The 12801-nt window shown below is 41.4% G+C and overlaps 1 protein-coding gene across 4 annotated transcripts in view; it reads right to left on the minus strand.

Moving 5' to 3' along the window:
* RNF4 (ring finger protein 4) overlaps positions 1–12801 on the minus strand; it is a 67706-nt gene that overhangs the window by 37734 nt on the left and 17171 nt on the right. For all 4 annotated transcript variants that reach the window (XM_033950707.1, XM_033950698.1, XM_033950724.1 and 1 more), the window contains exon 4: positions 1574–1653. In XM_033950707.1, coding sequence (XP_033806598.1) covers positions 1574–1653 — 80 coding nt within the window. The remainder of the gene's footprint in view (positions 1–1573; positions 1654–12801) is intronic.

Consider the following 12801-nt stretch of genomic DNA (forward strand, 5'->3'; position numbering starts at 1 on the left):
CACACCTCTACCCTCGTGGACCGACGAGCACGTGAACAAAGTAGGGGGGAAGTGAAAAAGCAGCTGGCACCCTATGAGACACCGCTGAGCCTCCTACAAATGCCAAATAGCCTGTTCTCGAACCCCTGCAAAGCAGTAGGTGATGATGAAAAGCAGGACGGCCCCCAAGCTCCAAAAATACTTCTGCAGGCTGGCTAATAGGTATCACCAGAGATCGGCCCATCAGCTGCAGCCGGAGTCTGCTTCTTCTCCATGCAGGCAGAGCTGGAATCAAGGTGAAAGCTCAGAGCACTGAAAACACTGAATAAGGTTGAAAAAACACCGAATAAGAAAAGAGAGAGCAGAGCAGAAACACTCCTTCCAGCTCACGTGCAGAAGGGGAAAAAAAACTGCAGGTGGCAGTAGAGCTCCCAGGGAAGTAGGAGGGATGAAAAAATCCAGAATGGATTTCTTCTGCATATGGCTCGCGGCCATGGGGAGATAACCTGCTTGTCTAGAATGGCACACCTATTGCACTGGAATATCTATTTGCTCTCTATCACTTTCTAGAAACAGGTGGTCAGGAATCTCTAGCATAAGGTCTACAAAAGTCCTTCTTATATCTTAGCATTACAAATCTCTTGTAATTCCACAACGAGCCCTTCCTGCCAATTCCACAATCATGGAATTTTAATTGGAGAATGAAGACTGAAGTATGGCAGCAACATCAGAGGCAGCAGTGGCAGAGCTTCTGTTTCTCCCTCCTCCACATAGTGATCTGTCCTTGGAGAATAAAGACAGCAGCAGTGCAGTACTTCAAACCACGTCCTTTTTTTTTTTTTCTATGCTTGTGTTGATAAGACGTGTTTTGAAGTGTATGGACATTTCAAAATGCAATACAGAATAGAACCAGGTGGAAAAGGGGGAGATGTGGCCTGAACCTCTCTTCCTCCTCAATCAAAGGAGGAGGAGAAGAAAGAGAGGGAAGACTACAAAATTGAAGGAATCAGAGGAACTGTGGACTGTGTAAGGAAACAAAAAATGTGAAGAGTGAATGAAGGGATCAGAGAAGATATGCAGGGGAGGCTGTGAATGGATCCAAAGGGTATGGGCAGTAAATCGGTAGACAGTGCTTTGGGGTGCGAGTAGGAATCATTCTCCTTCCTTTCTTCCCTTTGCTCTGCTCCATGATTATCTCTATTCTGCAGTCTGCCTAAAATTCCATCTCTACTTCATCCCCTATGCTTCTGCCTCTAATATCCCTTCTTCAGTGTTGCTCTCCCATTCCATCCCTCCAGATCCCTTCCTCTATGATCCTTCTCCTTTCTTACTTGCACCAAATCACCAAGATCTATTTCCGCCCAAATAAACAGGGCACAGACCACCAGAAAATGGTTCTCTTATAAATTTTGTTTAAAAAAGATTCATAATTTTACTATACAAGTTTATAAAAGTGTGCTGCCAAAGGCTACAAGAGTCTTGAAACACTAGCTATAGGAAACTGTAGTAATCTCACAATGGATTTAATATATTTAAAATATTTTTTCATTTCTATAAACACACACACAAAATTCTTTATCAGATTGGTACTTACTACAACAGAATCATTATGAGTTAGATCAACAACTACTGGGTCTGAAGATTCACAAGTAAGATCAACAACTTCTTCACCAGCTAGAAAAAAAAACAAAACCCACACACAATTTTATATATTTGAGCATATTTTTGCAAAGCAGTAAAAATATAACAAATGCTAAAAATCAAGTCTGCTGCTTCAAGCAGTCTGAATTGTTCAATGCATTTAAAATAGTACTTAATAAAATTCTAATAGTTTAAATATGCTGCACTGAAAAAATTATTACATGTTTTATTGTAATAATTTCTTCAGTGTGGCATATTTTCTGCATTAGTTTTGTGGACCTTTGTATTATCAACCCTATGTGCATTTCTGGTTAACATTTTTACTGGAAAGATTTTACGGTTCAGCTATTTTAGTAGAATCTTTACATTAAGACAATAATCCCCCAAAGCTTCTTCTGTCCATGAGAAGATCTCTAGAGTTACCCAGATTTTGAGTGTTCAGGAGATATCACAGGACAGCCTAGATTTGACTGCATTTTTGGAAAAATCAGAGACAAACTATTTCTCGTGAAACTCTCCTAGCGACCTTTGTTTTTCCACAGGATCAAAATCATGTTTTGAGACTTTATTTTCACTACAGAGAAAAGCTATTCATGAGCCAAAAAAATGTGGATTTTTGGATTTATCTAAGAGTACATAAGAATATACACACAAAAAAGTTTCTTTCACTGAGGCAACAGGTGGATTCATAGGGCTAAATTTCTGCTAAGATTTCCTTATAAATGTCTTGTGACTTGTGGTCAACTGATATATATATTTTTTTATGGCCTGGAATGGTTGAAAAGTTTCTTGGATTCAAGGAAGATAGGCAACCCTGTGCTGAGTAGTGAAAAGCTTTAATTATATAAAGTGCTTTTCTAAATTGATTTCTTTTTTAATTGACCTAAAATAATCCTAGTTTCAAGGATAGTTTTTTCTTTAGGATCTCCCATTTCAAGTGGTGGACTATAAATACTGGAATCCAACCAGTCCCCGCAAGTAATCTGTTCCATCCCCATCTACTTCTGAAGTAGATGGGGACGGGCGGAGATGGACGAGATTACTTGCGGGGATGGATTGGATTTTTGCCCCGTGCAACGCTCTTCTTCACAAAGGGGGGATGAAGAGATTACTTGCTAGGACGGATTGGATTCCAGCGAGGACAGATGGGGACTGGAGAGAGTCCAACAGGGATGGGAAGGAACAGGTTGGATTTCTGTCCCCATGCAACTCTCTACTTCAGAGGGCTCTGCTGCCCTCTACAATAAGTTCCAAAGCAGGCAAGTACCCTTTCTAGAACAGATGTATGGGGAACAAGGGTATGGGGAAACAAGTTTGTTCTGCTCTGAAATTTTTAACAAACATCTTAACCATTAAACAATCATGCCAAACAGAAATATTAATGGAGCTCAAATACCTCCTCAAAGTATCCTAGCAACAGACTACTTTTCATATGTTTAACGTCTGACTGGCATCCAACTTGCAGGTTTGGATAAGAACGTGCAAAATAACAGGGCGGGGGTCTAGAATGATACACCTATTTACTAGAAAATATATTAGCAAGGTAAGAACCTTCTCTCTTTTTCTAGTGCAATAAGTGTGTCATTCAAGTTTTATTTATATTTGATTAATCGCTTAATTAAAATTTTTTCTAAGCGAGTTACAATATATAAAAGTAACATATAGTTTAACATAGTATTAAAACAAAAACAACAAACAGAAAACAAACAAAAAAAAAACCAGACATAATTTACACAATAAATAAATTTTAAAAATGTTTACACAATGAGTATAACTGGCAAACTGATAGAGTAATACAGTGGGAAAAAGAAAGACAAACATAAAGAGGAAGAAAGTTAAGGAAGAAAGTAAAGGAAGGAAGAAGGGCTACAAAAGCAATTTACAAGTTAAAAGCATCCTTAAATAAAAAGCTTTTTAAGTTCTTTTTAAAATAGCTTAGGTTACTTTCATCTCTTAATTGTAGAGGTAAAGAATTCCAAAGTTGTGGTGCTGATACTGAAAACATATCTTGTCAACGGGTTCCAATAATTTTCAAGGAAGGAATTAGTAGAAGTTTTTGGTTAGTTGACCGAAGAGAACGTGAGGCACTATATGGAATAAGTACTTTACTAATGAATTGAGGTTCGTTAATATCAAGAGTTTTGAATGTTAATAATAAAATTTTATAAGTAATGCGATGATTAATGGGGAGCCAGTGAGATTTAATCAGAAGAGGAGTGACATGATCATATTTTTTACCTTTATAGATGAGTTTAACGGCAGTATTTTGGATAATTTGTAAGCGTTTCTTTTCTTTTTGTGTAATATTTAAGAATAGGGAGTTGCAGTAGTCGAGTTTATAAATGATTAATGAGTGAAGTAAAATGTTTAAGGATTTTAGTTTTAAAAACTTAGAGATTGACCGAATTAAACTAAGTCTAAAGAAACATGATTTAACAGTATTATTTATATGATCATGATAGAAAAGTTTGTTGTCGATAGATGATACAAGCTCAATAGGGATATTGTCGAGAATGAAAGGAGCACATAGATTGATTCCTTGTTTCCATGTAAATAATAGAGCCTTAGTCTTTTGTATGTTTAGGGCTAACATATGGGAGGTAAGCCATTGTTTAACTTTTTCTAATTTTAGATTAATCTGCTGTAGTTCTTTATTTTCTGGATCAAATGGGTGAATGATTTGTATGTCGTCTGCATAACTAAAAGTGGTAAATCCTATGTACTGACAAAGTCAGCAGAGGGGATAAAAAAATATTGAACAGCAGAGATGATAAAATGGATCCTTGTGGGATACCATAATTAAGAGTATAAGGCTTAGAAATGGAATTGTTAAAGGTGACTGGGTGTCAGGTCAAAAGCACGCCGGGACAAAGGCGCGCCCAGACAATTGAGCGCAGCGCGGAGGCGCATGCCGCTCTAAATTACTGTTTTTAGGGCTCCGACGGAGGGGCGTGGGGGGGAACCCCCCACTTTACTTAATAGACATCGCGCCGCGTTGTCGCATCGCGCCGCGTGTTTTTAGGGAAAAAGTTCAGTTTACAGTAAAATGTGGAGGGTTACAACCCCCCAAACCCCCCATAACGCCGGCGCAAAGTCTATTAAGTAAACTGGGGGGGTTCCCCAACAAAACCCCCCGTCGGAGCCCCTAAAAACTGTAATTTTGTGCGGCACGCACCTCCACGCTGCGCTCAATTGTCGGCACGCGCTTTTGTCTTTCGCGCCGTTGTCTATGAACCAGGTAACTGTCAATGAACGATTAGATAAAAACGATTTAAACCAATCAAATATTTGATCACAGATTCCGATGGCCTTTAATCTATTGAGAAATAATTCATGGTCAATGGTGTCAAATGCAGCAGACAAATCTAGTGAAAAAAGGATTACAGATTTGTGATGATCTAAATAATAATGTATATTTCTAATGGCGGAATAGAAATCCCTAATGTAATGTAATTCTAGACAAATGGGATGTACAAAGCAGTCCCAGAAATATAGAGCAGGATTACTACGCTGGCTCGTACCACTGACGACCCAAAAGGCAGAGTCCTCCCTTGCTGCCACATCCATTCTGGAAAGACTTGTAAAATGTATGTAGAATGGACAAAGTCACTAGAAATCACCTCAGGGAGACCGGCCAAGTTTATGACATGACCAAAACTACACTTCTAGTTTAATATGTCTTTACGGAAACAGGAGACTTTCCCACAAACAATATATGCTGATGTAAGGCCCTATGGATCCAACTGGCAATTGTGGCCCCGAAAGCCAGTGCATTACACCTAGCTGGATTTGTCAGCACAAAATGATGGACAGATATCTTGAAGTCCCCAACAAGTTCAGGCTATCAGAGAACCACTCTTAACATCCAACCTCTTCAGAATCCGGTGCTTTTTCCTAGAACCTGTGGACTGGAAAGCCAGCAATCTGACTTCCTCTTTGTGCTTACCATCCATCTTCCATCTTTGTGTCCCTATATTTCCCTTCACTGTGTCCTCTATACCTCCCCGTCCAGCATATCCCTGTATTTATCATCACTACGTCCTGCATTACTCATCTCCCTTCTGTGTTCCTATTCTCTCCCACAACTAGCACTTTCCCTCTGTGTCAATATACCCTCTTCCATGTCTGGAATTGCCCCTCTCTGTTCATGTACCATTCCCATGCAGAATCTCCCTTTGTGTCCCTGTCCCTATTCTCTTCCCCATGCCCATTATTTCCCCTCTGTTTCTGGTAACTCCCTGCCTCTCCCTCTCTCTGTTGTGTTCAGTATTTCATTCCTTAGTCCATCATTTTCTTAGTATGGCATCTCTTTTTCCATTCTCTTCCCTTCAGCCCCTTTCCTCAACACGTCCAGCTCTTCCTCCTGCAGATCCTATAGCTCTCTCCCCTTCAGCTCCAGTCCTCCCAGCCCTCCCCTATATAGGGAAGCCGGCTGGAGCCGCCAGACCCGCGAAGGGGGTGTAGGGCCTGGAACTGCCGGAACCGCCAAACTCACAATGGGGGGGTGAATATTGGGGAACTGTAGTGGGTGGGGTTCCCTGCAAAGAACAGATATCGATTTTACCCATTCCTGCAGTTACCCATCTTTCATGATTAACTTCTCTTCCCTGCCATTCATTGGCACCCATCATCTCCCTGCCCCTTCCTTTCCTTTCCCTTCCGTATGTACCCTCTCTTCCCTCTCCTCCTTTTGCCCACCACTGTGTTCACCATTTCTCTCCTTCCCGCCTGGCAACATTTCCCTTATTTTTTTCCCAGAATCTAGCCCTCTCAAACATCATCCTATCTACTTCGTCTTCACCTTTTTCTCCCAGCAAATATTCCTGTGATCCTGCCCTCTCTTTCCTCCCTCCCTAGTTGGCTCTCTCTCTCACTCCTCACGCATTCCCTTGTTGGCTTTCTCTCTCATCCCTCCCTCCCTAGTTTGCTCTCTCTTTCTCATCCCTACCTCCCTAGTTGTCTCTCTCTCATGCCTCCCTCCCTAGTTGGCTCTCTCTCTCTCTTGTCCCTCCCTCCCTAGTTGGCTCTCTCTCATTCCTCCCTCCCTAGTTGGCTCTCTCTCTCTCATCCCTCCCTCCCTAGTTGTCTCTCTCTCTCTCATCCCTCCCTCCCTAGTTGGCTCTCTCTCTCTCATCCCTCCCTCCCTAGTTGGCTCTCTCTTTCTCATCCCTCCCTCCCTAGTTGGCTCTCTCTCATCCCTCCCTCCCTAGTTTGCTCTCTCTCATCCCTCCCTCCCTAGTTGGCTCTCTCTCTCTCATCCCTAGTTGTCTCCCTCTCTCTCATGCCTCCCTCCCTATTTGGCTCTCTCTCTATCTCATCCCTCCCTCCCTAGTTGGCTCTCTCTCATCCCTCCCTCCATCCCTAGTTGGCTCTCTCTTTCTCTCATCCCTCCCTCCATCCCTAGTTGGCTCTCTCTTTCTCTCATCCCTCCCTCCCTAGTTGGCTCTCCTCTCCCTTCCTCTATAGTTGGGTTGCTTGCTCTCTCCTCCCTCCTTTGTTGGCTTTGTCTCCCTCCATTGGTTATTGGGTATGTCTCTCTACTTCCTCCCTCTCCCCTCCCCTCATGGTCAGGTCTCTGTCTGTCTCCCTTTCTTCCCTCCCCTGGTGGTTGGGTCAGTTGCTCTTCTTCCCTTGATTAAGTATTTGTTGAGGGCAAGAAGGGCAAGAATTGATTGAAGACCTCACATCTTTCTTGGTATGAGGAAATACTTGGAATAGAATCCCTTGCCCCTCTGCTGAGATGGTACCAGTCTAATAGCATTGAACTTGCAGAAGGGCTGAGAGTTTCTAAAGAAAGAGGCAAGGCTGTTGGGAACTGAAAGAGAACTCTGCTTCTAGTTTGTTTGGAAGGAGTTCTGATAGATATAGAGCATACCCTTACTTCATCACAGGCGAAACTGAAGTATTAGTAGTAGAGGGATCATTGTTAGTGGTAGAGGGTGAGTGGTCCTCCGAATGACATGGAAGGTTGTAGGATGTTGATTAGGCATTCCAGAAGCGCACCAAAAGACTGAGTCAACTTCTGCTAAGTAAGAGTTGAGACTTTTAAGAACATTGGTTTCTAGGGTGCTTTGGAGATGGAGTTCTGGAAGATATTGGTGGCATAGTGTAGTGCTGTTTAAAGGATGTAGATGACTGTTTAGGATCATAGAAATGGATAGGAGTTTTTTGTGTCATCGACTTAGATGCTAAAAGGAGAAGTCATACTGTGTTCATTGCCTGGTGATCCTATGCATCACTTTTTCAATGTGATCACAGAAAAGCTAGTTCCCTAAACAAGGGGTATTTGCAAGACAGTCTTGGAGAGTGGGATTCAAGCCTGATTTACAAAGCCATGCCGTCGCATTGTAATAGGTAAGATCGATGCTCTGGAAGTTATATCAAAAACATCAAAGACTGATATTGACATGAATTTCCTGGTCTCAAGATTATGTGCAATCTGTCGAAAATCAGGAAGCTGGTCTACAGGGACAAATTGTTCGAAGTGAGACAAGTGCTTACTAAGTGCTTGAAATAGAAGGTCATATAGAAATTGTAGTTGAGAATGCGGCAAGTATTGTATTTTGAAATAGTTTACAGCCAAACATGTTCAAAGTACGACCCTCCCTACTTAGAGAAGTACTGGCAAATGATCTGGAGCTGGACCTCTTCAAAACAGACTCTACCAGAAGAGATTGATACTGCAATTGAAGCTTATTAAAAGCCAGGACATGTACCCTGCAAAAGGAATCCAATTTTTATGGTGCCACAGGAATAAGTAGGGGAGTCTCCTAGTTTTTCAACATGGATTTTTCGCATGTGATCATGGAGTGGGAATTTTAGACATTCCTTCAGAATTTGCTCAAAGTCAAGTGTATCGAAAAGTGCAGCTCTTGGTTCTGGTTCAGATTCTATATGCACAGGAAGAGCTTGACCTATTTGCCTTATGAATGTGGTAAAAGAAAGGCTATTCGGTGGTGACCTATGCTTAGGCTGAGATGGATCTGATGAAAGCCCATAGGTCTCTGGTGCAGAATGCTGTGGATCAGAGAAATCTTGAAGGTACAGATTGGAGTCTTTTTGCTCTATGACTTGAGATGTATTGGTAATGAATATTATGTCTTGTTAGTTTTATAATTTTTTTTTTTTATAATTTTGGAACTTGTGTAATTCGCATTGGATTTGGACTATGCGAAGTAATCAAAATACTAAATAAACTTGAAAAATTGTATCTCCAAAAGGAGCACGACGCTGTGTGGCATGGTGGCTATGGTTCCAATGATAGAATCGGAAAGAACTCCTATGTTTCCTTTGATGACAGTCTGACATCGATGAGGAGAAAGTTCTCCGATGATAGGACCTGGATTTGTGTCAGAGGAGACTTAGTACCATGAAGCCTCATAGAGCCGTGCTTGGGCTGGGCCAATATTAGAAGAGTTGATGCAGTAGTTAGTTTTGATTGGCTTTAAAGCATATCTGCTAATTCATTATGAAGCAGTTCATGAAGTTGGTCCCGATTGGTAAGTTGTAGTACAGAGGGTGTTGATGGTACCATTGGTGCAGAGTGTCAAGGTGTGACCTTGATATAGACTTTAGAGGCATGTCACTTCCTGTAATGACGGAGAGCGAGATTGCTGATGACGCTGTTTGTCATGCATCGACTTACTCGATGCTAGAGATGCTGGTGTCATGCGGCGAGGTGAGGCATAAGAATCCTTCTTAGCCTGTTTATTAGATGGTGTTGGTACCGAGGAGGTTAATGCCAAATGATGCGGCAATTGTGGTGCTGATTTTGACGTGGCTTTTTCAACATCAGACGTGGAGGACATCTTTGATGGATCTTGGGGTCCAAAAAGTTTCTCCTGTTATAGACGTTGAGTCTTCAAAAAGTGTTTTTGTAACTTTGAGTAATGAAGATAAGAGTCTATTCAATGCTCAGGACTCAATGCTCAGGACCAAGGTACTGAAGATACCAATTATGCAGATCAGTAACTGATATGGTCCTGTTGCAATGATAACATCTTTTGAAGCTGCTAGAAGGCTTCGATATCGAAGGAAAGACTGCCAATGCGAGATCGAACAACTCAAATTTTCCTCCGAGGGTCAATTGATTTGGTGACTGAAAGAGTCGATGCCTCTGGCTGGAAAACTGGCTAAAGGAGGATCAAAGGCCCAAAAAACAGGAAGAAAAAATTTTGAGAGAAACTCTTGAAAAAATAAAATACTACAAAGAAAAATAAAAAAAATTACGAAAAACAAACCAAGGCACACACACACAAAAAGAGAAAAATAGCAACAATTGGAGAGAGTCCGACACTCATCTTCTTAGCTCCGTGGAAAACTAAGAACTGATGGTCCAGTGAGCCAACGTCAGGCAAGAAGGCACTCACACATGAGCAGTGTCAAGACTTCTAAAGAAGTGACAGTACACATTTACACTGTCCGTACTGGGGCTCTGTGAATGACATCACCCATCTGTGATAATATGCTGCCTGCTTGTCCTGTGATAAATACATATATAGTACATATACATCCAATGTAGCCATCTTATTACTGGATTACTTTTAAGTTGAGCTCTATACTACCAAGGCCTTCAGTTTCTTCCTGCTCCTTTTAGGCTTCCAGCTGGTAACTGATTCTGGCCTCTACTTGGTTTATAATGCTTTGAACTTTCATGTGTAATTACGCAGGATTTTAAATCATTATATTAAGGAATTTGTAGGGTTTTAGGGTTTTAAGAGTTAGGAATGAAACTACTGATAATGAAACATTTCTGAATTTGCCTTTTTTCCTGTCAGCATTTTTAATAGCAGCCTAACAAAGTGGGTTCAGGAACAGGGATCAAGGTAAATATACTCTAGACACTGCAGATTTGAAGTTTTATCTATGAGATAGTATACCTTCCTACATAAAAACTGTATTTAGATTTCCCAAATGACAGCATACAGTACTATACTGAATCTGACTCCTATTTAAGCTTAAAGGTCATGTTTGAAAGTTTGTGTACACGTGTGTGTATATATTGTTGTATTTAACCCCGAGAATGCATAAATTGAATCATTTTTTCCCCATATGTAAAACGTTTTATGGAAAATGGCTCTTAAAGCTGTGCATCAGTAAATAGGTTAAAAAAAAAATTGGGTGCACAGCCAGAAGATATGGGAGCTGATCAGCTGGACCAGGGAGTTCCACAAGAGTCAGTTCTGTCCCCTTTTATTTCAATATCTATGCAAGAACTATTAAAAGAGCTAGTGAGGGCAAGGTTTACCTGTTCTCTCTCCAGTGATATTCAGATTGAATGTCCTGTTGCTTAGGACAGGAGAATGGAAGCTTTGAATGTATGTTGGCTAGTGTGGTTCGGTGGTTGCGAGCGTATGAATTACGAGGAAGAGAAGAGGTCCGTAATAATAAATAAAGTTAGATACAATCTGTTCGTCTTGGGCATAAAAAGTGAAGGACCTGGGATCTGAACAGATGTATTTTTGACAATTGAGCCACAAATCTCTGTTCTAACAAGTTTCTCTTATTGGAAGCTGAAGATAATACAGAAATTCCAGTCCTATTTATCTCCACCTGATCTGGCTTTGATGACCCAAGTTTAGTTCTTAAATGCCTGGATTACTTCCACCTGAGCTTCTGCTGGTTGCCTCCGATACAGAACACAGCAGCCAGGCTAGTTATACGGAAGGGGAAAAGGGATTACATAACCCTTTTGTTAAGATCCTTGAACTGACTGCCCATCCAGTTGAAGGTATGTCTTAAGATGATACCAGTGACTTTCAAGGTGGTTAGGAGGTTGGCACAGAATATGGTCCAGAGCTCTGGCGATTCTAGGCTACCCCAGGTCAGATTGGAGTGTACTAGACACAAGTGTTCTCTGTAACAGCGTCATTTGGTTGGAATAAACTTTGGGAAGAGTTAAGGTGATGTTCTGACCTAGGAGTTCAACCTCTTTACATGTGCTCCTGTGTCAAGAAGTTTTAAGTTTCAAGTTTTATTTAAAATTTGGTTAAACGCTTATCCAAAATTCTAGGCGATTTACAATGATAAAAAGGGGAGGACAAAATGTAAAACAATGGACATATACATTCAAGACATATAGAATCGACTTACAATTAAACGAGAGGTAAGAGGGGTGAACTACAATAAGGTATAGAAAGAGACCGAAGGGAAAAACAATAGGAACGAAGGGGAACAGTTTCTTTATTGATGGATCTCTTAAAAGCAGAGAAGGAAAAAGTCAGTGTTTGAACTCATGTAGTAGGCAGTGGTTCTATGCACTCATCTCATGCTTCCTTCTCTCTCCTCCCCACCCCCACACCTTGGCTTACTTTAGCTGTGAATTCTAAGCTCAAATTCCCTTAACTGCAGACCTTTTTGGGCTGCAGTAAGAATTGGTCCTAGGTCTCATTGTAGTTCCAGCAGTTATAAAGCTTAGGTACAAGTTGAGCAAATTTACAGGCTCTAATCCCAGGACTCAACCGTTTTTAGCTTCCACAGCAGAAAGCTTCCTCATACACATACAGCAAGGAATTTTTTTTTCACCCAGAGGGTCGTGGACACTTGGAATGCGCTACCGGAGGAAGTGATCAGGCAGAATACGGTACAAGGATTCAAACAGGGATTGGATGGATTCCTGAGGGATAAAGGGATCGTGGGATACTGAGGGAGGAGCTGGGATATAACACAAGTATAGGAAGTAAATCAGGTAATGAGTATAAACTAACCTGGTCGTGCATGTGCAAGACCGGAGGGCTAGGACTTTGATAGGAAGGCAGGACTTAAATGGGAAACCAAGGTGGCAAGGGAGCCCCTTCTGATGATTCAGACAGGTCTTGACCTGTTTTGGGCAGCCGCGGGAGCGGACTGCTGGGCAGGATGGACCTGTGGTCTGACCCGGCGGAGGCACTGCTTATGTTCTTATGTACTGTTACCAAAGTGAAATCCAGGATCAAATTTCTACTGCACAAAAGGCAGGCCCACAAAGGAAACAAAGTGTAAGGGACGCCATCCTGTACACTTGTTACACTGGATGAAAACCACTAGTATTGCGCTATTAGAAATATGCTGTGCACCTAACAATCTAAAATCTCAATACTACTACAGCTTTATCCAGACCTCTTATTTGTCTCAACATTGTTAAAAAAAAAATAAAAATAAATAGCAACAAGCCTATATAAGTAGGTGCACAACCCAAACAGG

Source organism: Geotrypetes seraphini, chromosome 1 (genome assembly GCF_902459505.1).
Source record: "Geotrypetes seraphini chromosome 1, aGeoSer1.1, whole genome shotgun sequence".
In the NCBI taxonomy this organism is placed as follows: domain Eukaryota; kingdom Metazoa; phylum Chordata; class Amphibia; order Gymnophiona; family Dermophiidae; genus Geotrypetes; species Geotrypetes seraphini.